The sequence below is a fragment of the Ictidomys tridecemlineatus genome, chromosome 4 (genome assembly GCF_052094955.1).
Source record: "Ictidomys tridecemlineatus isolate mIctTri1 chromosome 4, mIctTri1.hap1, whole genome shotgun sequence".
In the NCBI taxonomy this organism is placed as follows: Eukaryota; Metazoa; Chordata; class Mammalia; order Rodentia; family Sciuridae; genus Ictidomys; species Ictidomys tridecemlineatus.
Window position 1 is genome coordinate 5740828 of NC_135480.1, and position 24730 is coordinate 5765557.

The following is a 24730-nucleotide window of genomic DNA, read 5'->3' on the forward strand; positions in this document are numbered from 1 at the left end:
TGTGGGGTTCACCAGGTTGTCTTGACCTGGTCTGCACACGGGGACTGGTGTTCGTGCGCTTGTTCCCAGTAGTAGAGCACTGCTAGGTTCAATACCATGTAACAAAAAAAGCACAGAAAAATTCCCCAGATCATCAGCTTGGATGAAGCCAGGGCGAGGGCACACAGGGACCGCAGAAGAGAGTCTCCCCAATGAAATATTACATAGGAAAGGCCTGGAATCCAGAAACTGGAAAATCTCTAGAGGACAGTTGGGTAGGGGCAGAATAGTCAGCCCAAGGGGAGGGAGCTCCAGAGGGGTCTGCTGCTGCTTCTAGCTGTGTCTCCTGCTGGCCCCCCAATTCTGCACCCTTAGTGTCCTTGGCCTTGTGAGGGCAGTGGGAATGCTTACCCCTTTTGCATGCTGGAGGCTGGCATGAGATAATGATATGCCCATGCTGCCCACTTTGCACCAACCAGGGACCAGGTCTTTTCAGTCTGCAGGGCTGGAGGTGGAAGGGAGATGGGGTGGAATGTTTCAAACCCACAGCAGGGATGGGAAGGGGAAAGCTCAGGCAGGCTGGAGTTACAGGCCCCCTTGGAGCTCCAGTGAGGTAAGTTTAGGACAAATCAAAGGCAGCGTGCTCCACCCAGCAGGGGAGGACACCGATGGAACTCATTACCCCCAAATGTGGTCTCGGCTGGAAATAGAAATAGCTTCACAAAAGGTTTAGATAAATCCATGGATGACAGTTTCATTTATGGGATCCACGGGGAAAGAGGGCTGTGTGAGGCTTGCTGTTCCCCCTCCCCCCAGGGAAGACATCAGGGAAGCCACCTGACCTCCCTCAGACCACCCCTTGGTGCCCCTGTTAGAGGCGGGCTTCTGCTGTAGGGGCTCAAGGAGGCCGCGTTTCTGTTCCTGTGGGATGGAGCCAGGCCCCAGTCCCTGGGTTGTCTGTCCCACATCACCAGCATCCACCACTGGGGGAGACAGGGGCACCACCAACTCTGGTGAAAGCATCTCACTGGGCTGTCCCCTAAGGGACCAGCAGAGGGAGACAGACACCACATACTGTCCCAGTTCCCTGATCAGAGACAAGGCTGCTGGCCAGAAAGGGTCCAACAAGCCTCTACAGGTGCCAGCTTTGTGCCCAAGGTTGTACCAGACCCCTTAGGGGTGAGGGAGCAGAGAAGACATCCTCCTGGCTGAGAGGATTGCTCCAGGGGAGATGGGCACAAGGAGGAACTTTCAGAGAACAAGGAACTGCTAATTATGAGAAGGGTGGCTCTGGAGCCAGGCTGCCTGCCTGTGACCTTGGGCAAGTCAAGTAACTTTGAGCCTCAATTTCCCCATGCAAGATGGCAACTACACAGCACCTGCCTCAAGAGGACTGTGTGAAATTGTCTGAAGTACTCCAGTGCTTCATCGCAGTGCCAGACAGAAAGTGCTCAGTTTGCAGCAGCTACATCCTGCTGGGTGGAGAGACCAGAAGTCTCGTGGGTCTCCTTAGAGTTCTGCAACTTGCAGAGCCCACTCATTTCACGGTCTCATCTGAACTTTACCACTACCCTGGACACTTCATGATATTGAGGCTCACTTGTAAGTGGTGGATCTGTACTCTCCGATACCAAAAAAAAACTTAGGGAACTTTCTAGAGTTGTCCTGCAAGCTGGATGTTGGAGAAGGCCTGCCCCAGTTCCCTGGACTGCTCTGAACCTGGTCAGCCTGTCCTGTGACTGGGCCCCCACACCCTTGGCAGGCAGGCTGTGTCTTCTAGGTCTACCTAGTCTGTGAGGCATATACAGCAGGTGCTTTGGAAAGTTTTTGGAGGTAACTGGACCTCATAGATGTGGGTGCCAGCTCCTCCCCATTCCTGTTCCTGTTCTAGGCAGTGCTGCCCCCCTCTGTTTGCTGTAAACACTTGCCCTATCCCTCAGGGAAGGAAAGGGACATCTAATATCTCTTTCAAACTCCAATCTCCATAGTCTTTTTTATTTTGTACTGAGGATTTAATCCAGGGGCACTCTGTCATGGAGTTACATTCCAACCTTTTTATTTTGAGACAGGGTCTCACTAAATTACTTAGGGCCACACTAATTTGCTGAGGCTTACCTCAAATTTGTGATCTTCCTGTCTGTCTCCTGAGTTGCTGAGATTACAGGCGTGGGATACTTAACTCTTTCTTAAGTTCCTGTTTCATTAACATTGCAACAGTCAATGGTTAAAACTGAAGTATGTACAGATTCTCCATTAAGGACCATGAGGAAGGTGTTATGAGCATATTGCCACCGTCCCTGTCCTGTATGGGGAATGTGGAGTCTAGATGGTACGATGACTTGCCCAAGGTCATGCAACTGGTAGAGGAGGGCAGGGCAATTCCCCTCTGGCACTAAGCCTCCCACTTACTCTCCTAAGAGTGCATCAATGAAAGGCCCCAAGGGAGCAGGTGTCCCCTGACCCAAGGCCTTGAGGAGCCGGGACAGCCTTGAGAAAGGCTTAAGCCTTAGAGGGAGGTTGGTGGGGCGGAGGGGAGAGCTCGGGAGGAGCAGGCAGTGACTCAGCAAGACAGGATAAGGATCTTCCAGCCCAGGGAGAGGTAACCCCACTCCTCTGCCAGGGGAGACGGAGTCACAGGGCCTGCGGCATGGGTTGGCCAGGGCAATGGAACATCCTGGGAGAATGGCGGGGACAGCTCCTGGCGGGCAAGGGAGGAGTCGAGCACCTGGGGGTATCCCTTCTGTCCCTGCCCTCTTCACACACCCTTCACCCAGACATCCTAGTAGATGGGAGATAGAGCCCTGGTCGGGAGTTGGAGAGAGCCTGCTGCCTCTCAGCCTGATTCTGGCTTCTTAGGGGAAGCAGAAGTATGTGTGGGATGTCCTTTGGGGGAACCTGCGCTGGGCCAGGTATGGGTGGGGGACCCAGGGTCGGGCAGGGCTATTGATGGAGTAACAAGAGCCCTCTGGCCCTGGGGTTTCCGCTGACATCACGGCCAGCTCAGGGTGAAGCAGGGCCCTCTAGGCTCCTGCACACTGGAGGGAAAGGGAAAGTGCCCACTTTCCTGCTCCTCCTTCCCTGCCTGCCCTCCGCAGTCTGATGCTCATTGATGGTCCAAACTCCCTGGAATGGAATCAGATGCTAGCTGAGCTCTCCAGCACTGTCAGGATCTGCCTGTTGCTGATGAAGGGAGGCAATGTGAGGTACCTGGCCCAGCGTCACAGTCAATTCACATCAGGGAGGCTGGGAGGCAGGAAAGCCCAGTTCTCCCTCTGCATCTGGATCTCGAATTCTCCAGGAACTTGACTCTCTTTATGTCCCAAGAAATACCTTATTGTCCTTAAGGACCAGCTATGCCAAAGGCCACATGCCTCACAGCCAGGGAATACTCAGCAAAGTTCTGCAGGGTGAAGCCTGCCCTCAGACTGGGCTTCCTCTTTTTTTTTCCAAGAGTCCCCTGCCTTGCAACTGTCCCCAACCTCAGGTGGGCACTTGCATGGTGTGGTTAAAATGGCATTTGCTGGGGCTGGGGATGTGGCTTAAGCGGTAGCGTGCTTGTCTGGCATGTGTGGGGCACTAGGTTCGATCCTTAGCACCACATGGAAATAAAATGAAGCTGTTGTGTCCACCGAAAACTAAAAAATAAATATATAAAAAAATGGCATTTGCTCAAGTCAGATATTGCTGGGTTCTAGTTAGTCCTTGTTCTACCAGTCACAGGCTTATGTGACCTGAGACAGTGACTTCATCTATGTCTCGATTTTAAATGGAAAATTGAGAGCTTCTGCCTTCATAGGGTTCTTGTAAAGTTGAGACAGAGTGGTTCTGGGGAGCCTAAGCACAAGACCAGCACGGCAGCTACTGGGAAGCTCCTTTCAGCCCCTGACGCTCCTGCTCTGCCCTGCCACTCCATGGCCCCGGGACTCCTCTGTGTTCAGCACCTGGGGGAGGAGGCACTCAGGGAATGTCTGAGGAAAGAATGAGTGAATTAGTGGTGAATTAGTGACTATTCTGTGGGATTGTCTGACCCCACCCTCTGTTCACCTGTCAGAAGAGGCTTCCCTAGTTCAGGAATCTGGACCCTCTCGGGCCAGGGTCCCTTCAAAACCAATTCCATGGCTGGGCAGGACACTGTGTTGTGGGGCACCTGGAGTCTTTCCTGAGGATGCCAGTTATAGGGGAAGGGAGAGAAAGTGGGAGTATGGGAGGGGTGGGACACTAGCCAGTTTCTGAGGTGACATTGACTCACCTACACTCCTTGGAGGACAGCTCAATCATTACCTTGTGCCAGCTCTGCCCCCCCCCCAACTCAGCCACACCTCTTGGTGCCTGACTTGCCACCTTCCTGTGGAAGGTCAAAGGAGCTGGCAAACCAGTGTTCCCGTCGTCACTGAAAACTCCCACCATCCTGTGGAAAGGAGGACAGAGGTGGTCATACTCCATCCTAGAGAGGTGACAGACTTGTCCATACTGGCCAATTAAAAGCTAGGTATCCTGACTCCTAGCTTGGCCCTATCCAGCTGCAGGGAGCCATGTGGCAGTGCCTGGTGTGACCCTCCCTGCTCAGGCCACTGCATTTTTACCCCAAAGTTCCCCTTTTCTGGAAGTTATCTGCATTGTCCTCTTTGGCCCTAAAGACACCCACTACCACCTGTGGCTGATTGCTGGCCCAAGACTGAAATTCTTGAAGGCAGGTGTGGCTGTTCCTTGTCCTTTCTCTGTCTTTTTAGACTTAGCACTGGAACAATATCCCACAGCACAGATGGGACTTTTCTCCTTCTGAGGATGCTCATTTGGAAGTTGGGGATGATGTCTCCTCCAACTTCCACTCTTATCCTCACCCTTGCTCCCGGGCTGTTGGAGCTGGAAGGGCCCTAACAAGGTTCTATTTGAGAATCACTGGGGAGCAGGGGCTTTCCTGAGCCCCCAGCTGGAAATCAGAGGACAGTCACCTGTTCCACTCTGTCCCACAGAAACCCTGCAGGGGCCACTCCTGCCCCACTTTCCTTCTTCTACCCCAAATCTCAGCAGCCCACCCCCATTGTTGACTTGGCAGAGTGAGGCACAGCCTTTGCTCCAGCCCCCACCCCACCCCAACTGGCAGCTCCTAGCCTGCTGCCTTTGCCCAGACATGGCAGAGGGGCACTGGCGGCTTGGAGATGGAGTTGATTTTCCCTTTGGCAGTGTGGGAGAGGGGGAGGGGAGAGGCTTAGCCCCCACTGGGTGAGGGGAGAGGGCAGGGCGGCAAGTCTGGACAAGAGGCAGAGGGAAAACATGACTTTCCCAGTTTGTGGGTCACTATGTTAAGAATCAAAGGCAAATTGGGGGGCCCTGAGGGCTGCCTGGAAAGCAGATTAACTTGTTCCCACTAGGCTCCAAGCTGCTGCCCTCAGTTCCTGCAAATCCATGCCTTGGAGACTTGTAAGGTGGACATTTCCTATGGCAGGGCGGGGCAGCATCGTGGATGTCCGCCACTCTACTGTGGAGTCCTTCTTCCTCACCAATGTCTCCCCATCTTGCTCCTTCAGCTCCGGCCTCCTCCCCCTTTTCTCACTCCCACTGTTTGCCTCTTTGTGCATCCTCTTCCTTTTTCGGTCCCTTCTCATTTCTTCCTCCTCTTCCTTCAGCCCCCCCTTTCCCCAGCCCCTGTTCCTTCTCTCTCCCAGCCCCCTCCTCTTCTCTGCATCGGGGCTGCTTTCCCCCTGACTCAGCAAGGTGCTTTATAAGGTGCTGAGGGGGCTCAGCTAAATCCAAACCACATTGTCTGCACAGCCTCTCCACCAGGGGCAAGCTGTGGAGTTGCTCAGCGTAGGGGAGCGGGCCCAAGCTGCTCCTGGTCACCCTCGCCCTCTCCCCTTTCCTACTTAGCTACCTCTCTCGGAAGGGGTAGTTGCTAGGGGGACCTCCCTGCAGCTTGGGAACCAGTCACCGGTGGGCATATGCCTTCTTGACCTTGGGCATGGGCATCAAAAGATTTGTTGGGCTCCTAGGCCAAGAATGTCATTGAAACTCCAGAGTCCTGGCTGCTGGGGGTGGGGAGAAGGTGGGGGAGGAGGCCTTGAGCACTTTCACAAGGGCCCCTCCAAGGGGCTTTTCATCAGAGCTGCTACCAATGCTCCAGAAAGTCCCCTACCCCCACCCCAGGCCAGCTCTCTATTCTCAGCTCTTTTTCTCCTTGTTTAGGAAAAAAAAAAAAAAAAAAAAGGAAGAGAGAATGAAAGAAAGGAGAGAAAGAAAGAGAGAGGGAGGGGAAAAAAAAGAGAACAACCCAACAACAAAGTCTGTCCCACTCCAGTGAGGTAATTGAAAACAAACTTCTTCCCCACCCCCCCACCCCCCCACCCAGTTCTCCAGTACAGAAAAGAGAAGAGCTGTCCTGGGAACTGGCCATGACCATGATGCCTACTCTGACCCACAGGCTGGAGGGGCTGTGGTGGACTGGCAGAGTACCCTCTTAGGGGCATAGGCAAGAGTAGGGGATGAAGGTATGGTGCCACTCCAGACGGAGCATTACCTTCCAGGTCTGCTGCCATCCGCCTCTCCCCCTTTGAAACAACAGGTACAACAAAGCAACTTATTACCAAATGATTTAATTGGTGGTATGCTGCTTCTAGGACACCCAAGGCTTGAGGACCCAATGACTGTCCCCCAAGACAAATCACAAAGTGGGGCTGTGTACAAGCCCCAGATGACAGCTGTTTCCTCTGCACAAGGTCACTCTTCCTGGCAACAGTTTGGAGAGGGAGGAAGGGGGAGGAAGAGAGACCCTCTTGAGAGGGTTTGGTCTTATGGGTCCCAGAGGTCTCCAGCCCAGCGAAGTCCCAACCCAGACCGGAGGGGAGGAAGGAGGGAGAGCACTCCACAGCCAAACCTACCTCACCACCGGAAAAACCAACAACCCAAAACCCCAAAGGAAGGAGGGTGCCAAATGTCTCAATGGGGAAGTGTTTTACAATCGGGATGCTCGCTCTGTCCGTGGCCTTGAATCTTCGCATTCTCGCTGAGTCACCAGCGAAGCCTCTGGTGTTGAAACTGGTCCGGTGCCTCGTGCTGATTAATGAATTACAAATCCCCCACCCATGTGCCCTCTCCCTGGTCACTGGGAAGAAGAATGAAGAACCTTGTGAACTAAAAAGAGAAGCTGGGCAGTGGGCCCTCGTGCCCCCTTCCTCCCCCTCAGGGGGCATTGTGAGCTGGTTAGTCACCTGCCCCAGCCTCTGGCGCCTCACAGAGCTCCAGCTTTTGGAAATGGGACAAGCAGCGGGACAATAGGCAAGGGGGGCGGTCAGCCCAGACAAAGGGCAGCAGGAAAAACACCATCACTTGCTTTGAGGCCAGTTCGCTGGCATTTGGGAGAATGTGTCATTGCATTTACTCAAGGGGAAGGGGGAGGGAAGGTTAGAGATGAGCAGGCAGAGGTAGGGTGGGCGCAGGGAACCCAAACAGGGCAGGAGGCAGGGGGCAGGCGTCCCCAGGCGGAGTCCGAGGGAGAAGCCCACATCGAGGCAGGCTCCCGCCCCTGGTTCTCGGTGTCTGCAGACGGACCGATGCCCTCCCAGCCCCCTCCCCCAGGAGGCCCAGGGTGGTACCGCCGCAGCCTCGCCTCACCTCACCCCCCCTCAGTGTTGTGGGAGGGAGAGGAGCCCCAGAAGCCCTCCCTTCCCTCCTCCCCCGCCTCCCCCCACCCCGGGGAGGGCTGCTACAATTTGTGGTTACAGCTTTACACGTCAGAAAAAAAAAAAAAGTTTGCAGAATGTCCCACACCGAAAAAAAAAAAATCCGAAACCGAGCGAAAAAAACCTGCGAGTGGGCCTGGCGGATGGGATTATTAAAGCTTCGCCGGAGCCGCGGCTCGCCCTCCCACTCCGCCAGCCTCTGGGAGAGGAGCCGCGCCCGGCCGGCCCGGCCCCCAGCCCCATGGACCTCCGAGCAGGTAGGAGCCAGGCGTCCGAGGCCCCGGCCCCCGCCCCCGCCCCGCCGCAGCGAGATCCGGTTCCCGTCCTCCTCCCGCCCCCGGGGAGCCCCACGCCGGGGCCCGGCCGGGGAGCAGGCTCGGGCCGGGGGAGGCACGGCTGGGCGCCCTCGAGAGGGGCCGGGCGGGGACGCGGCATTCCTGGAGTCCGGTCGGCCGGGCAGGAGGTGGAGGGGAGCGCGACGGGGAGCCCGGACGACCCGCAGACCTGGGGAGGCGGTAACCTGGAGCCCCAGAGAGGCGGGGTCCCACGGAACCCGCGGACAGAGAGCCCCGCGCAAAAGTCGGGGCGAGCGAGTCCGAGGCGAGCGGCGAGGCTGCGGGGGGAGACGCGGCGCGAGGGGAGGGGGCCGGGGAGAGGAAGAGGGAGGGCGAGGCAGGGGAGCTCGAGGCCGGGCCGGCGGGAGGCGAGGGGAGGCCGACACCTCGGGCCGGGCCGCTCTCCCTCCCCGGACCGCCGGGAGGGGAAGGCGGGCGGGAGGGAAGGCGGGCGGGCGAGAGGAGCGGAGGGCGGAGGGCAGAGCAAGCCTGGCTGGGCCGGGCCGAGCGGGCCGGGCCGCGGGATTCGCGGCTTCCTTGCTGCGCGCTGCGCGGCCGCAGCCCTCCACGCTGCCCACGGCCCCGGAGCCGGCGGCAGGTAGGGGCCAGGCGGCTGGTTGGCCGGCGGCAGCGAGCCTCGGCCCGCCGGCCTGGGAGTGATTACTGCGGGGTGGGGGGGGCGCAGCCCGGCTGGACCCAGCAGGAAAAAGTCCGTCACCGGTCCGGCAGCCGCGAGCTCTGTCGGCAGCGGCCGCTCGCCCAGCGGCCGGCGGAAGGAGAGCGGGCAGGGCAGGGAGTTGACGCGCGGGAAAGGGCAGCGGCCGGGGCCGAGCCCCGGAGCCGGGCGCCCGGGACCCCGCCCCCGCCCCCGCCGCCGGGTGGAGAGCCACCGGGCGGGAGCGGGCAGGGGGCGGGGCCGGGGGCGCCGGGGCCACACAAGGGGAAGGCACCACAGCCTCCGGGAGGGGTCCGGGAAGGAGAGGTCACCCCCGAGGAGGGAGGGCCAGCGAGCGGCCACCGCCGCACAGTTCCCTGGCCCTGCCCCTCGAAGCAAATCCTAGGTTTGCATGGCCTTGCCAGAGTCCCCTCATTTCTACCCTCTTGCATTCTTTTCCAGCAGCTCCATACTGAGCTCCAGGAGTCCTCCCTACAGACCTCCAATCCCAGAGGACCTCCTGTGTCCTGTTCAGGGCCCAGGATTGGGAAGGGGCTGTCAGTAGAGGAAGGGGAGACACGCGGTGGGGGCATGGCAGGGGAAGTCTGAGCCTTAGAGAGAGGCTGAGGGTGAGAGCAGGGGACACCTCTCCCTGGGACTCTGATCCAGGGACATCTCTGGGCTTTCAATGCCCCTCCGACGAGACACAGGTTCATATTCTAACAGACCAGATACACTGGCTGACCTGGAGCCACACATTCAGCCAGGGGAGGAAACTGGCAAGAGATGGCAGCAACTGTCACTGGGCAGTCCAGAAATCTCTACTAACTGGAGCAACATCTCCTCCCCCTCCACCACAGATCTGCACTCCTGTCCCATTCACACTGGTGTACACCACCCCTACACTACCTGCTACTGATTCCTGACACTTCACATTCCTGCCCACAATCCCACCTGCTGGTTCACACCCTGGCTCCTGCTGCTCTCTGGCCCCTCCCAAACCCTCCTGCACCCTCTTGATAACAACACCTTTTCCAGCTCACCCACACACTTGCCCTGGACTATTTACTTCACTTCTTCCCCCTCTGGTTTCAGCTGGCTTCTCAGCCCCCCCCCACACACACACACTTCACTCTGACTCTCCCTGAGTACACCCAGGGCCCTCTTGTGGCAGTCAGGTACCCTCTCCCTCCAACCAAAGCCCAGTTCCTGACTTGGTGCCTTACTTCAAAAGGCAGCAGCCTGCCCGCCCTATTTCTTTCCCTGGACCTTGGCTTTTTCTGTCATTTGGACTGGAAGAGAAGGACACGAGGGGATGTTGGAGAGGACAGCAGAGATGGAGCCCCATGTTCCAGCCGGGAGGACCTTTAGCATGCACAGTGCCACATCCTTGTGCAAGCCTATGGTCACCAGATGGGTTCATGGCAAAGCTAGGTCTCCTGAGTTCCAGACCCCTGTGTCCTCACTCACCCTGCCACTTCTCAGCAGCCCAGGAGAAAGGGAACCAGGGAGAGGGCAGCCAGCTCAGAAGACGGAGAAAGCTAGGTTTCTGTGGGCTTTGCCCTGTGCAGGCAGGTCAGGAGGCAGCCTCCAGGGCAGTCTCCTAGTCCTGTGCATGGATCTCACGCCACTGTGTACACACTACCTCCTAGGCTACTCTACCCCTTCCCCCGCCCCCATTTCCCAAAACAGACCCCCCCCCCCCAAGGTCACTCAGGGCCTTTCCTCATGTAGAGTTCTGGAACTCTCCAAAGCTCCAAAGCCTCCCAACATCAACGTTTACGTTTAGAGCTTACAGCTCTTATTCACCAGTTCCTGGTGCAGTCTCCACCCAACCACCCTGGACATCCCTGCCACTAAATACTGTTAGCCTGGGGCATAGGCCAGGGAGCGAGGGACAGCTGGCTAAAGACAAGTACACTGCGGTGTGCCTGTGCAGTGTGTCGGGATGGCCCTGCGCTTGCGTGGGCTGACAGTGTGTGTGTTCATGAGGGGGGCCTCGTTCCCAGGGCCCAGGGATCTGGATGGAATTAGGGGCTGGCCCCGGAGGGGGCCAGGATGGGGGGGCTGCAGCAGGAAACGTGAGCTGCACTCATTAGCTCCTCACGTGCTCAGCCGGATTTATAAACACAAGGAGAAGACGGGATGTAAACAATCAGTGGGCAGCAGCCAGAGGCAGAGCAGAGGCCGGCAGTGGGGGTAGGACTGGGGGAGGGGGCCAAGATATGGCCCCATGGTGGGGTTCACCTGTACACTCTGAGCCAGAGAGGAGGGTAGGTGGGGGCTCCTGAGACTCATTGGATGTTGCCACCCAGGAACACAGGGGAGCCGGAGCTGCTCTGAGCTCCAGTATTCACAACGAACTCAGGTATTCTCTGCGTCAGGCAACTTTCTGCTTTGCTGCCTGAGATATGGGCACATCTTGCCCAGTGTGCAAGGTGTCACAGTAGGAGGCAGAACCCTGAACTTCACCTGCCTTTCTCCTCTCCAGGCCTCCTGATTCCTGAGACTCCTTCCTTCTTTTCTACTTCTCTCTGGCCTGGTCAGTCAGCTCCTTCTGTTCTCCCCTGTCCCCCCAGCCCCCAGCCTGCAGTGACAGAGTTACCTCAGAACTGAAATATTCCTGGAAACACCGGCCCTGTCTGTTTAATTTCATGAGCCGTTTTTCTGCCCAGATGACTTAGCTCTTGTTTATCCAAAGGCTTTTCCCCCTGCTGTCCTTGTATAGGGAGCTGGTCCCCCCAGGGATGTCCCCCAAGGCCCAAGAAGGGAGGAAGAAACAGGCCCAGGGCTTCTGACCACACTTCTCTGCCACCGGGACAGCCCAGTCCCAGAACTCTGGCCGTTGAGGCAATTCCTGCGTCAGTGGAACTTTGGCATTGCCACTAACTTCAAGCAAGGCCAGATTCGTCATCCTGAAAGCTATCTCAAGACGGAAGGGCCACTGTCCCTCTCAGCAGGTCTTCAATCTCCAAAATCTCCAAAACTAACCCATAGGGTTCTGGAAGGGACTCAGCCAGAGATCTGGGCTGAGGACTGCTCAGGGATTTGTGCAGAGAAGGGCCTGGAGTCTTCTTGAGATATGAAGATGAAAGACTAGGAAGGAATCAGGCCAGACAAGAGCTAAATGGAAAGAAGGACTGAGGAAGGTGCATTCAAGCTACAGGTAGGAGAGGAAAGTGGAGTTGGTGCCCTACCCTGCTCTCTGTCCTAAAATACAGTGGGCACATGCACAGGTACCCTCACACCAGGAGTCCTTCACTCAAAAGAGCAGTCCCTGTGGATAGCAGGCACCCCTACTCCGAGGACCCATCAGTAAAGCCAGCCATTCAAGCATATGATAGAGTCCATACTGACTGACTGGGCCACTGCAAAGTCCCCACCTGTCCCCCGTACTCTCTGAGACACTTTATAACATCCTTGATAGTAACCCCCTCTAAGGGCTAAAAGACCCAGTTATTATGACTAACTAATGTCTAAACCTAATCTAGTCTTCATTCTTTCCTAACTCCAAACCCTATCCTGACTGCAGTCAAATTGTTAAACCTATCCAACTTATTTCTATCAAAGAAACATATCATTATAGAAAAAATTGGAAGTATAAAATATAAACTAGAGAAAAGAAACAACTTGACCTCATACCTATCCAAGCTTAAAACCCAAACGAGACCTACCCTTTGTGACATGCCAAGTGTTGCCCCATCCGACATCTAAATCAACAAATTCATAAACCTTAGCCCCAGCTAACCGTCTGCCTGCCCAAACCTAACCACATCCCACTGCTGGACTCAAACCTCAACCACACTCAATCAACCAAATCCCAAGTCTAAACTAATCTGAAGCATTAAAAGTAACCTAGTCTTGGGGCTGGGGATGTGGCTCAAGCGGTAGCGCGCTCGCCTGGCATGTGTGCGGCCCGGGTTCGATCCTTAGCACCACATACCAACAAAGATGTTGTGTCTGCTGAGAACTAAAAAAAAAATAAATATTAAAATTCTCTCTCACTCTCTCTCTCTCTTTAAAAAAATAAATAAATAAATAAAAGTAACCTAGTCTTTAAACCTACTCCAGCCCAAACCGATTATATCCACCCCCCCCCATCCTAGCTCAGATGCACACTGAGTTCTGAGCTTGGACCTCACCTAAGAGCCTGGAAAATCAAGTTTTCCCCAAAGCCACCAGCCCTCTTCACAGTACAGACCCCAGGCCTCTGGACTGGCATTCTAAACTTCTAGCATCTTTAGCTGACAACCCCACTCATCAAATACATACCTCTCCCCTTTGTGTTCCACCTCCAACACCCTAGACAAGAATGGGCAGACCCCAACACTGCCACTTGTCCTAAAGGGGATGGATGCTAAATCTCCCTCAATTTCACTTCATCCTAGCACCCACCACCCAGGAACCATATCCTAATACACCCACCACTGACTGCATTAAGTCAGCCTTGTGTCCTTCAGCCTGACCATGGTGGTGTCACCCTACCTCTACCTACTCACTCTTCTAGCAGGCCTGGCTGACGATGGCTTGCAGTGCTGACATGTGCCATTTGCCACTCCTCAGTTCCCTTCAAGCTGCAAGGGGACCAGGGGACTTGGAGAGGAGGATAAGGTTCAACTGCAACCCTAGCACACTGGCCTGGAGTCCCTAAGCTTGGCCCAGTCCACGACGCACATACACACACGTTGGCATGCACACGGTCACACACTGCCTAAGACTTCCTCGGCTGATACAGATATACTCTCAAGTATCTACTGATAGATGTACGAATGCCATGTACTTGTCCTCACATACACGTCCCTTGCCCATCCTTCATCCCATCTGGTGTCTCACCTTCACCCCTGCTCCCAGCCTAGGGTGGGGATAGAGACCTGAGGGACTGCCAGCTGCCTCCACACTTGGGCTTGGCCCACCCTCATGCTTCTTGCCCATCCTGTCCACAGGGGACTCGTGGGGGATGTTAGCTTGCCTGTGCACGGTGCTCTGGCACCTCCCTGCAGTGCCAGCTCTCAATCGCACAGGAGACCCAGGGCCCGGCCCCTCCATCCAGAAAACTTATGACCTCACCCGCTATCTGGAGCACCAACTCCGCAGCTTGGCTGGGACCTACGTGAGTATCCAGCTTAGGAGTCTGGGCATTGGGCGAAGAGTGAGCAGAGGAGTTGGGGGAAGAGAGCTGATAGTGGCGGGGTCCTGTTGAGTGACTGGGTGATGAGGAGGGGCCCTTTGGCTCCAAGCAGTCTCCCTAAGTTGGCCTATCTCCTGCCCTTCCCTCTTAGGTGCCCCCCCTCTCCATCCCTGGCCCCAGGACTAGGCATGTGGGCAGGCCTTGCACCCGCCTTGGCCCATTGCCCCACTGGCTGCCAGCCCAGCCGCCCGCCTTCCCCTGGGGGCCGGGGAAGTCTCCTCTGTTTACACCGTGTTGTGGTGTCTCTTGCACGGGCGGGGCTGGGTGGGGATGGAGGGGCCCCACCTCCCATGCCTGTGTTTAAACTCTCTTCTGCCCCCAGACCTGGGGCCCTGCTGCTCTGGACCCATGGGCCTCCCTCTGTCTGCCTCTCCCATCCTAGCCAGGCCTCCTAGGGGGAATCATGGGAGAAAGGGGTTGCAGAGAACCCAGGCCAGTAATGGCAGGGGGTTCAGGGTGTGGAGGCAATTATGCTGTAAGGACTTTGGGGTGGTCCAGAGGTGTTCAGAGAGCCCAGGAGAGAAGGAAGGAGAATTGGAGGAGCCGGGGACCATGGGGAACCAGCCCCCTCTTCCCGTGTTCCTCTTCCACATCCCAGACCCTACTCTGGAGCCAGGGAAGGAAAAGGGAGGAGGGTGGCGGGGGAGCTGGCTCCAGCCCCAGGATACACCGAGGAAATTAGTTTGTCTCTGTGCTTGTCAGCGTGTGAACCTCCCCCTGGGCCCTTGCCTATCCCAGGCCTCGCCCCTCTTCTCTCTTTCCCTCCCAGTTACATATCTCCTGCATCCCCTTCCCTGGGCCCCAGGCCATTCCCCAGAGGGTTGGCAAGGGCTTTGCCCTCTTCCCTAGACTATACTGTCTTCCATGCCTTTCCTGTCCCCTCTAGAGACTGCCTCAGTTTCTTCCTTCTGTAGCCCTGTTCCTAGCAACTGAACCCTGCCTTGGGGCACTGGTGAGTACCCTTCTGTCCCCTATTCCTTAGGCTGGGGGGAACAGGAACGTCAAAGAGGAGCTCTGATGCCAGCAGTCCCTCTGCCTTCAACCTTGGCTCAGCTCGCTCCAGTTTCCCTGTGTAGAAAACCTTTGCTGGGCTCTGCTACCTCCTCTAATTCCCGACCCTTTTTCTCTCCTGGCTTCCCCTGCCAAATTTCTCGAAGGAGTGGTCTACACCCTCTGCCTCCACTTCCTCTCCACCCACTCACTCCTTAACCCCCTGCAATCTGGCTTCCAGGCCGCGACAACAGTTCTCTCCAGGTCGTCAGGCATCTTCTTCTCGCCAAACCCAGCGGCATTCTCTAAGGCTCTCTCCTTGCTGTTTTGCAGCCGCTCTGCGGAACACTGCTGCCTTCTTGAACTCCTCTCCCTGGCCTCTGCACTCTCCTGGCCAACTCTGCCTCTGCAGCCTGGCCTCCTGGCTCCTCGTGGCTCTTCTTCCTCTCTCCCTGCCCTGTGGTGGCACTCTCCCGAGGTCTGCCCTCTCAGCTGATCAGCTCGTCCTTCCTGAGTGGCGCCTGCGTGGTTTTCTCTTTCTACCTCTCTTTGTAGAAGAGTTCATCACCCCACTGCTTCAGCTGTTACCTCCATGCAGATGACATTCCTGTTGAAGAAACTTAGGGGATGCCCATGAACAGCAAGGACTAGTATGGAGACAGGGCCAGTGTCAGGGAACAGGAGAAATAGACTATGGGGGCAGTGCTCTCCTGCTCTCCTCGCCTCCTTCCCCATCGCCCTCTCCTTTCCACAGCTGAACTACCTGGGGCCCCCCTTCAACGAGCCTGACTTCAACCCACCTCGGCTGGGGGCAGAGACTCTGCCTAGGGCCACTGTCAACTTGGAAGTGTGGCGAAGCCTCAATGACAAATTGCGGTGCGTGGCCCTGAACGTCAGTCTGCCCACAGCAGAGGCTGGCGCCGCAGGCCTGGCCCCACTTCTGTACCCCTCCAGGGCCTGCTGGGCAGCATCGCAGGAGCATGGCAGATCTGGGCTAGCCACTGCCCCAAGCTATTCCTTTTTCCTGACACTGGCCCTGGCCCTGCCCACAGGTCCTTGCTGTTCATGGATCCCCTAAGTTTCTTCAAGGCATCTGCTGAGGAGCTGAAGCGTGTAGAACTCTTCTAAAAGAGAGGTAGAAAGAGAAAACCACGCAGGCGCACTCAGGAAGGACTTCAACCGGCTTAAGAAGAAGATGCAGCCTCCGGCAGCTGCAGTCACCCTGCACCTGGAGGCCCATGGCTTCTGATCTCTGACCCTTATCACCTCCTCTTTTCCCCTCTGCCCCTTCAAGCTCTGCTCCCACTCTGGGTAAGAGAAACCTGTATGCCAACACTTGTTGAGCCAGGAGACAGATGGTGGGATCTCTGGTCCTCCAGGCCTTGAGTGGGGGTGTGGTACGTCCTGTCCCCTGCCCAGCTCCGCGAGTCCTATGGGTCTGGAGAAGAAATGTGTCAGGGGCCATCCTGTTTCCATGGAGGTTATGTTCAAGGGAGCTGAATGGCTCAAGTGAGGGCAAAGGCTCTCACCACCTATTGCTTGCTGCCATCACCTGCCAGTGCCCTCCAGCCCCTCATTTGAAGGCAGGAGTAGGGGCCACTGTAACATGTGCCTTTCTGGAGTGAAGCCTCTTGGCTGGTGTCGCTCTCCCACCCCATAACTCCACATTCAGTTCAGGAAACAGAAAGGCGACACGTCTAAACAAGAAGAGATGGAATGAAAAATGGAAGGGGTGGGGTCTGCACTGGAGGTGGCCTAAAAACCAGAAGAGGTAATACCTAAAGGGGGGTAGTCATCCAGGTAATCAGTGGCATAGGGTGGCAAACGAAGCTGCGCTGAACGTCAGGACCTCGCCTCGAGTTTCCCTGCTGGCATCACGTTGCCTCCTCTCTGCCCTTTCCCAGGGTGTCTGTGGTTGCCCAGGCTGGGAGGGCGGCCATGGCCACAGCCACAGGGTTTCCTGAAAGTTTACATTGCAGTAGCATTGCAGGGAATGGGGACAGCTCCCCAGGCCCTGCCCCCCAGCCCTACCCACTCATGACTCTAAGTTTGTGGTATTAATATTTATTTATTTGGAGATGTTATTTATTAGATTATATTTATTGCAGAATTTCTATTCTTGTATTAACAAATAAAATGCTTGCCCCAGAACTCAGTCTTTTTGCTTTCCTGGTCCTCCTGGGGCACCCTGTGGGCTCTCTGGGCCCCACCTACCCTGGCTTCCATTGTCTCCTTTTCCCAGTGGAGGTAAGTGGGGCTTGAGGAGGCGACTTTCCTCCCTCTAGCTCCAGGGCAAAGACACACAACTTGGGTCTGTCTCCTCCTGCTCCCAGCTCTGTGGTGTCTTGGTGCTCCTAGAGAACTGTCGCTTGTTGCTTTTTGTCCTTCTGCCTTTGCCCCGTCTGCTTTCCCTCTGGACATGCTTTGTGCATGTCTCCCCTCTGGCCCCTCCTGCACTTGATGAGCACAGCTGTTCATGTGCCCCTCTGGGGTTCTCCCCAGCCACCCTTGGGCATTCAGTCCCCAGGACCCCTGCCAGTGGCTGTCTGATGGGGCCCTCACCTCAACACCCTTTATCTATCTCCTTGAGAGGGTGATGGACTATGGCCAATTCACAACTTTCAGCTGTGACTCTGTTCCTTTCTCATATTGTGGGAAAGAAAACTTCTATTGAACTGAGGGAAAATGGGACAGATGTTATTCAAGGGGTAAACTATGTTAACTCCATTTCACAGCCTCCCAGCTGAATGACTTTAGATAAATAAAGTCTCCATCTATAAAATGGGAATAATTAAATATTTTATGAGATTGTTAGAAAGGGTAACAAAGGATAAAGGTTGTAGCAGTAGCAATTGTAGAAATTAGATTATGTGAGATATGTCACTATGCCATGACCCTTTAGTTAAGAGCCACTGGGTAAACTAATGGGTTAATTGCTTCCAGGTAATACAAGGATATTTCTTAAGGGCCTCCTGGAAACAGTGTGTTAAGCAAGGAAATTGGTAATGTCCATCAGCTGACAAATTTTTAAAGCTCTAATTACCTGCCTTTCACTGTCCTGATAAAAGAAAGCCAAAAGAATTTGAAGACCTAACTTGGCTCCTGCTATTATAGAACTTGCAATCTACTTGGGAAGGAAAGTTTAGCTTCCTTGAAATAATAAGGCACAAAAGCACTCATTCGCAACACAGAGGAAGAGGTTCCCATAAGTGCATGAGCCACCAAAGAAAAGCGAGGTCAGAATGCTGGTGCAGGAGCTACTGGACCTGCTAGTGGGCCAGCCAGCCTCTACTGGATGCCAACTGGTGCATGTGAAACATGTTCTACCTCTATGGGCAATGACACCTGCCTATGCATGGCCAGGGCACTTGCAGGCCCTGTCCCCAGCCTACAAAGACAGAAAGAAGAGGGGATCTGTGCCATTCTGTCCCCATACAGAAAAACCAATGTGCTGCAGCTGCAATGTGCAAAGCAGTAAGTCAGGGCTTTGAGGCAGATGGAGAGAGAGGTGGGTGTCCCATCCCCAGAGAACTCACATCCTACCATCCTGTCAATTTCATTTTTTTAAATTTTCTTTTGGTACTGGATATTGTACCCAGAGATGCTTTACCACTGAACTACATCCTCAGTCCTTTTCTTTTTGAGTCAGGGTCTCTCCCTGTTGCTGATGCTGGCCTCAAACTTGTGATGTTCCAGCCTCAGCCTCCCAAGTTGCTGGGATCACAGGCAGGAGCCCCCATACCTGGCTAAATCCTTAAAATTTGATTTCAACTGATTTTAAAGAGTGTTCAGGAGTGTTTTAGAAGTTGAGAGAAGAGTTTGAAGGAGACAGCTGATGAACAGTCTCAGATGCCCCAGGGGAACTGAGAGAAGAATGTAGAGAAAGATCTACCGGCTTTGGCAGTTAGAAGTCACTAGTGACCTGGGAAAGATCAGGTGAGAGGCGGACACCAAATGGTGAGACAAAAAGAATACTACTGTGAGAAGAAAACAGAGTGGGTAAATATATTCCCTCAGAGTTTAGTGGTAAAGGGATAAGATTGAGGCAGGGTTGTTTTGTGATGATTGTTTTTAAACAGAAGAAATCTAAACATGTCACTGCTGAGTGAGGAGAAGTGTGGAGAGGTCTGGGAGGTGCATCAAAGAAAACCAGAGAAGAATCCAAAGCCTTGCTAGGCACCCCAAATAGAAGAGCCAGGTGATCTCAGCAGATACCTCTTTGTCATGTGCCCATTCTGCATGAATTATAACACTTCCTACTAAGACAGAGATGGCCCGAGGTGGGAATAGAGTATAGAGGGTTTCCAAGTCTGAGGACTGGCAAGGCAGGGATGGTAGAGAATCAAGGGGCAAGGGACTTTTGCATGCTAAAAACCATACTGTTGAGTGGCTGTGAGCCTCTGAGCCACACAGGGCAGGTGGGATGGACAGCAGAGGGAAACAGAAGCAAGGAACAGTCAGTAGATGCATGCCATGTGGGGAGTGCTAAGTTCACTCATGCCCATGCAGAGCTCCATGGGGACAGGGACGGATGCAGGTGGGTGGGGGTAGAAGGGCACTTCAGAACTGGAGTTCTGGAACTCTTTCCCAAATAGCTCTTAAACATGACGACAGGGGCTATGGGCCCCTCCTTTGGGTTTTGGCATCATGTTCAGTCCCACAGGGTCTCTTGTGAAAATGTCATCATCATGGGACAGGAGCACATGGCAAATGATAGGTTATCAGTGTCTTCTTAGGATGTGACATTGGTTCTCTGTGCTTATTAGCTGCTTTGGGAGTGCTGATGAGTTTTCTTTGGTTATTCAGGTTCCATTTCCTAAGTAAGGCCTTAGAGTTGAGCCCAGGTTTCCAGAGACCAATATACAAATCCAGACTACTTTGGGCTCTGCAGTGTCATGGGAGTAGGGGAACTATCTCTAGAAGTCCTTATATTCCCAGTAAGGCTAGGGAGAGAAATATAAATGGATTAAAAATGCATAAATGGATTAAAAACCTGTCATCTTTTTTGGCAGTATGGGTGGCTGAACTCAGGGGCATTCTATTACTGAGCTAACAAGCCTTTTATATTTTTTACTTATTTTTTATTTTTTGGTACCAGGGACCAAACCCAGGGACAATTAACCACTGAGCCACATCCCCAGCCCTTTTAATAGTTTACTTTAAGACAAGGTCTTGCTAAGTTGCTTAGGGTCTCACTAAGTTGCTGAAGCTGGCTTTGAACTTGTGACCCTACTGCTTCAGCCTCTGGAGCTGCTAGGATTACAGGCATGCGCCACAGCACCCAGCCTATATATATATATATGTTTTTTTTTTTTGTCTTGAGACAGAAACTTGATGATGCTAAGGCTGGCCTTGAACTTGGCAATCCTCTTGCCTCAGCGTCCAGAGTGGCTGGGATCATAAGTGTGTACCACTGCACCAGGCTCATTGTCATCTTCAGTGCTTGGAAATGTGCTTGTGTTCTGAGAAAATAAGCACAAGAGGGGGAACTGTCACTTGGGACAGAAGGCAACTTGCAGGAGGGTAGGAGTGGGTACAGAGGAGGCTTTGATGAGAGGTGGCAAATCATGAGACCCTGCCAGCTTCCTGCTTTTACAGATTGACCCAACATCCAGGACTTAAGGCCCCCTCTCTAAGCAAGGGGCTCATTCAATAACCCATCTTACACACACTCAACACATAGTGTGTAGACGGAGGTTCTCGGTCTCCTTTAGCCTAGAGTGCAAGGAGAAGTGACTCAAGCCTGGTTGGGTGCCCTATTCTTTCAGCACCCCCTTCTCCTCTGGAACCACAAAGTGTCCCTTAAATTCTTAGGCTCCCTGACTCATCTGGTACCTGGATTTCCAGGCAGGGGACAAAGCCCTTGTCCATGGGGTGGTAGAAGGGGCAATGAGAAATTAAAAACCTGTTATCTGTGAGCAAGATTTTGAGCCACAGTTCCAGTCCTCAGCCTAGCTAGTTCAGAGGTCATTTCCAGGTTCCTCCCCAACTTGCCCCAACCTCCAGGTCTTGGCTGATTTGGGGGGGTGGGGGCGGGGATTGGACCCATTAATTAGGACCATCTTCCCAGCTAGACAAAGTCTGACACCTGGTGGCCAAGGTGAGAAATAGCCAGAGGGGCCCCTTGTCAAATCTCCCCAGAATTTTTCCAGAGCTAGGATGACCAAAGTGAAAGGGGGAAATGACCAGAAGAGATGTGGAGGCTGGGGTGAGGCAGAAGAGACATCAGAGACCCACAAGAGCATTTTCCTTCCCCGAGATCTGCCCCTTAAACCCACTAAGTCCCAGGACCTGGACCAGGGAGATGAGGGGTGTTTGGGAGGATGGTGAGGGACTAGAAGGAGCTCCTGAAAGAATTTGGCCCACAGGGTAAGGAATGGGGCCAGGATATGATTCTGGGTGTTCCTCTGTCTGCCCAGAATCTCCTAAGCTGGCATGATTTCCACTTCAGGGTGGTTGGCAGGGCCTAAGGGCCTGAGGAAGGGGAGTGCTGGGGAGAAGGGAAAACTGATCAATACTCCACACCGCACTGAGCTCCAGGCAGCTACTCTCCTCCCTCCACCCCCATTACCTGACTCTCTTCTCAAGCCCCACTGTAACCCAGGGAAGGGGCTCTCTAGCATGGACATTATTGCAGCACTGAGGCCCACCATCCTGCCACATGGTCTGAGCTAAGCCAGTCCTAATCCCCCTCTCCTGAAGTGGTCAGTAGTAAGCCTTGGCCCTCTGGAAGGCACTGGGCTTCCCTCCCAATTCCCAATTCCTTGCTCTCCTAGGTTCCCCAGGACTTTGGTCTTGGCCCTGAAGCAAGGGCCTTCAGTGTTCCCAAGATGCAAAGATAACTCTTGCTAGTCTCATCACTAGCCTCTGGGTGTCAGGGCTATCACAGGGAACCTGTGCTAGGGCCTCAGGACATTCACCAAAGGAGAACTTAGCACCTCCCTCTTCAGACCCCTGACCTGGCCATCAGCATGAGGACTGAATTTTAACAGGCAAGGACAGGAGTTTGGGGATAGGCCCAGGAAGCTGCCTGAGTAGGGGCAGGGGTTCTAGGGAAGATGGGACAGGAGGAAGATGGGGCTGGAGAATAAAGGAGGAAATGACCTAAAGCTGGGCAGGTAGCACATCTTAGTCAGTGGGGGAAGGATGCCATTGGGTCAGAAGGTAGTTCTAAACTCTCTGAATGCCAATGCCTGCCTTAGGACTCAATCCCACTGCCATCTGACTAGGAGGGGAGGGAATGCTGCTTGAGGGACAGTTCCCTCATCCATAGGCCAGAAGACCAGTCCAAGGGTCCTACAGTTGGGCTGACCACTCTACTTTCTCCTTCTGGGGCCTGGGGTGCTGAAGATCATGGGAGACATTCCAGGCCAGGTGGCAGAGGACAGCCAGGCCTGAGCCAGACAGAGCTGGAGACAGTAGGCAGGACAGCTGAGTATCCATAGAGCAGGTCAGGATGCCAGAGGCTGCCAAAGGAGAAAAGGGAATAGGCCCAGGCAGCAGTGGGAGCTGCTGTGGCCGCCCAGCAGCACACCCCATTTCACGCTCCCTGGGCGGTGGCAGGCCCCACGGCTATCAGCTTTCAGGGGTGGGAGGGACCAGGAATGAGGAGGGGTCCGCCCCACCCATGGCGCCCTATTCCCTTAGGGCTTTGTGAACTCAGGAGGTGGGAGCCACACATCTTGGGGAACAGCCCAGGAGCCCCTTGCTGAGAGGCCCTCCAGCCTGGGGGTTGTTAGTCCCAGAGCCTGGGTGTTGTCCCTCCAGATTAGACCTTACATCTATGCCCTTCCCAGCCTGGGCCTCCCTGCTGCTCTCCCCACCGCAGCTGGGCCCCTGCCCTGGATGTGGGACCCACTTAGTCTATGAAGCAGGTCAGGGACTAGACCTGGCCCAGCCCAAACAAGGCAAGGAAGGGCCCTCTAGTTCTGCCCAGTGCACCCAGTCCCTTCTTCCTCAGCTCTCTTCAAGGAAGATAGCCAGGCAGGAAGAACCCCTTGAAGGCATGTCCTGCTCCTCCTCCCCTTTTCTGGTGGTCTCCTCTCAGAACATTATCTCTGTCCCATGTGTAGTGGGGGCCCAGCCCGCCTTTTAACCCAGTTCCCAGAACACTAGGAAGGAGGAAAGCAGAGGACTCTGAGCAAGCATCAGCCCTTGACCACTGGAAGCAAGAACCGGATGGGATCTCCAGAGGGTGATTAGTGCTGGACCTGTCCCAGTGCTGGTTCCCAGACTCCCACTGGCCAGCACTTTTGCCTGCTGCCAGGAAGTTGGTGAGGGGGAGGTGGGAGTAGCTGTGAGTCAGCAGACAGGAGACCAAGAGACAAAGGTCATGGGTGGAGAACTGAGACACTGTTTACAACAGCCCACCTCCTCCAGGAGGCCTTCCAAAACTATTTATCCCTGTGGTCCTAACAGCTCTGACACGCCCTTCCCCTCTCCTCTGTTGAGAATTACTGTGTCACATTGACAGCTGTACATCCCTTCTCTTCGGCAAGCCTGTGAGCTCCTGGAGTGTAGGGAGGGCCAGTGATTTGATAGAGGCCCACAATACCTGTTACTAACAACAGTGATCATAATTCCTACTTCAAAAAATATTTTGAGGGCTGGGGATGTGGCTCAAGCGGTAGCGTGCTCACCTGGCATGCATGCGGCCCGGGTTGGATCCTCAGCACCACATACAAACAAAGATGTTGTGTCCGCCGAAAACTGAGAAATAAATATTAAAAAATTCATATTCTCTCTCTCTCTCTCTCTCTCTCTCTAGAAAAAAAATATTTTGAAGCTGGGTGTGGTGGCTCATGCCTGTAATATCAGAGAGACTCAGAAGGCTGAATCAGTAGGATCCCAAGTTCAAGGGCAGCCTCAGCAACTTAGTGAGACCTTAGGTTCAATCCCTAGTACCCAATAAATAAATAAATAAAATCCCCAGTACCACACACACACACACAAAAAAAAAAAATTGACACCTATTTTCAGTTAATACATGGAGATGTGCTTAGAACAATACTTGATGCATGGTAAATGCAATATGAGAGTGAGGTCATTTCTCTTATTCTCTGTTCACATGCACATTGTTATGAGAAATAGGGCGGATTTTGCCAATGAACTGAGGATCCAAACACGTGAGAGGGGACTAGATCCCTGCTGTGGTCCTTTGTTTGGTATGGAATCTTCCTGACTAGTAAGACAGGCAGGGCAGACTGTGGGAACCCAGGAGAGCTGGCAGGTCAGTCGCCTGGCTAGAAGCAGGCAGTATCTTTGGGTGCAAACTCTGAGAAAGACTTTGGGACCCATGGTCTTCTCCAGCCAGGCAATGGGCGAGATGAGGGTGGGGTGGAAGCCGAGAAGGGGGCTGGATTAGCTCTCTCTGGACCTCCAGTCTGCCCAGCACTCAGTGGCCCAGGGGCCAGAGTGAAGGTTCCAGCTGGGCTCAAGGGAGTTAAAAACCGGCCACGGGGATTAATGAGGCTGAAAAGAACATTTGCCTAGGAAGGAAAAACGGGAAGTGAAAGGCTGAGGATAACGCTCCGAATGTCCCTGGGGACCATGTAGACCAATGGGGGGCAGGAGGAGGTGGTGAAGTCTGGGGCATCTTGACAGGTCCCCCACCCTGGCCTAACCCCACCTCCGGCAGAACACAGCTGCAACAGCTGGCCCGCCCCTGGCCCTGTGCTGCCTACCATTGGCTAGAGCCAGGACCCCGCCCCAAAGAGTCGGCCTGCCATTGGCTTGGCTCTCTGATGTTTGCAAGCTTGTGGGGGTGGGGTACGGGCGTCATTCTCTGGAATCGGGCGACTTCCTCTCTCTGCTTGTCTGGGTCATCTTGTCTGCCCGTCGCTGGCCCATCTCTCTGGCCCCATCTCTCTCACACTCTCAGCAGCTGTCTCTTGCGCGCCCGCTGGCC

At 54.5% G+C, this 24730-nt stretch overlaps 1 protein-coding gene and 1 long non-coding RNA gene across 2 annotated transcripts; one reads left to right on the forward strand and one right to left on the reverse strand.

Moving 5' to 3' along the window:
- Window positions 1-7090: 7090 nt before the first annotated feature.
- Window positions 7091-16974, forward strand: Clcf1 (cardiotrophin like cytokine factor 1). The gene is given in 7 exon segments (XM_078045522.1): window positions 7091-7912; window positions 13589-13755; window positions 15578-15698; window positions 15701-15799; window positions 15802-15841; window positions 15843-15934; window positions 15981-16974. Coding segments are annotated over 7 exon segments (627 nt in total). The 5' UTR covers window positions 7091-7896; the 3' UTR covers window positions 16073-16974.
- Window positions 16872-24648, reverse strand: LOC144376965 (uncharacterized). Its single transcript, XR_013437397.1, has 3 exons — window positions 24507-24648; window positions 23463-23532; window positions 16872-20285 (listed from the first exon to the last, which is right to left on the reverse strand). It is a non-coding gene; the product is annotated as an uncharacterized LOC144376965 (long non-coding RNA).
- Window positions 24649-24730: the final 82 nt, after the last annotated feature.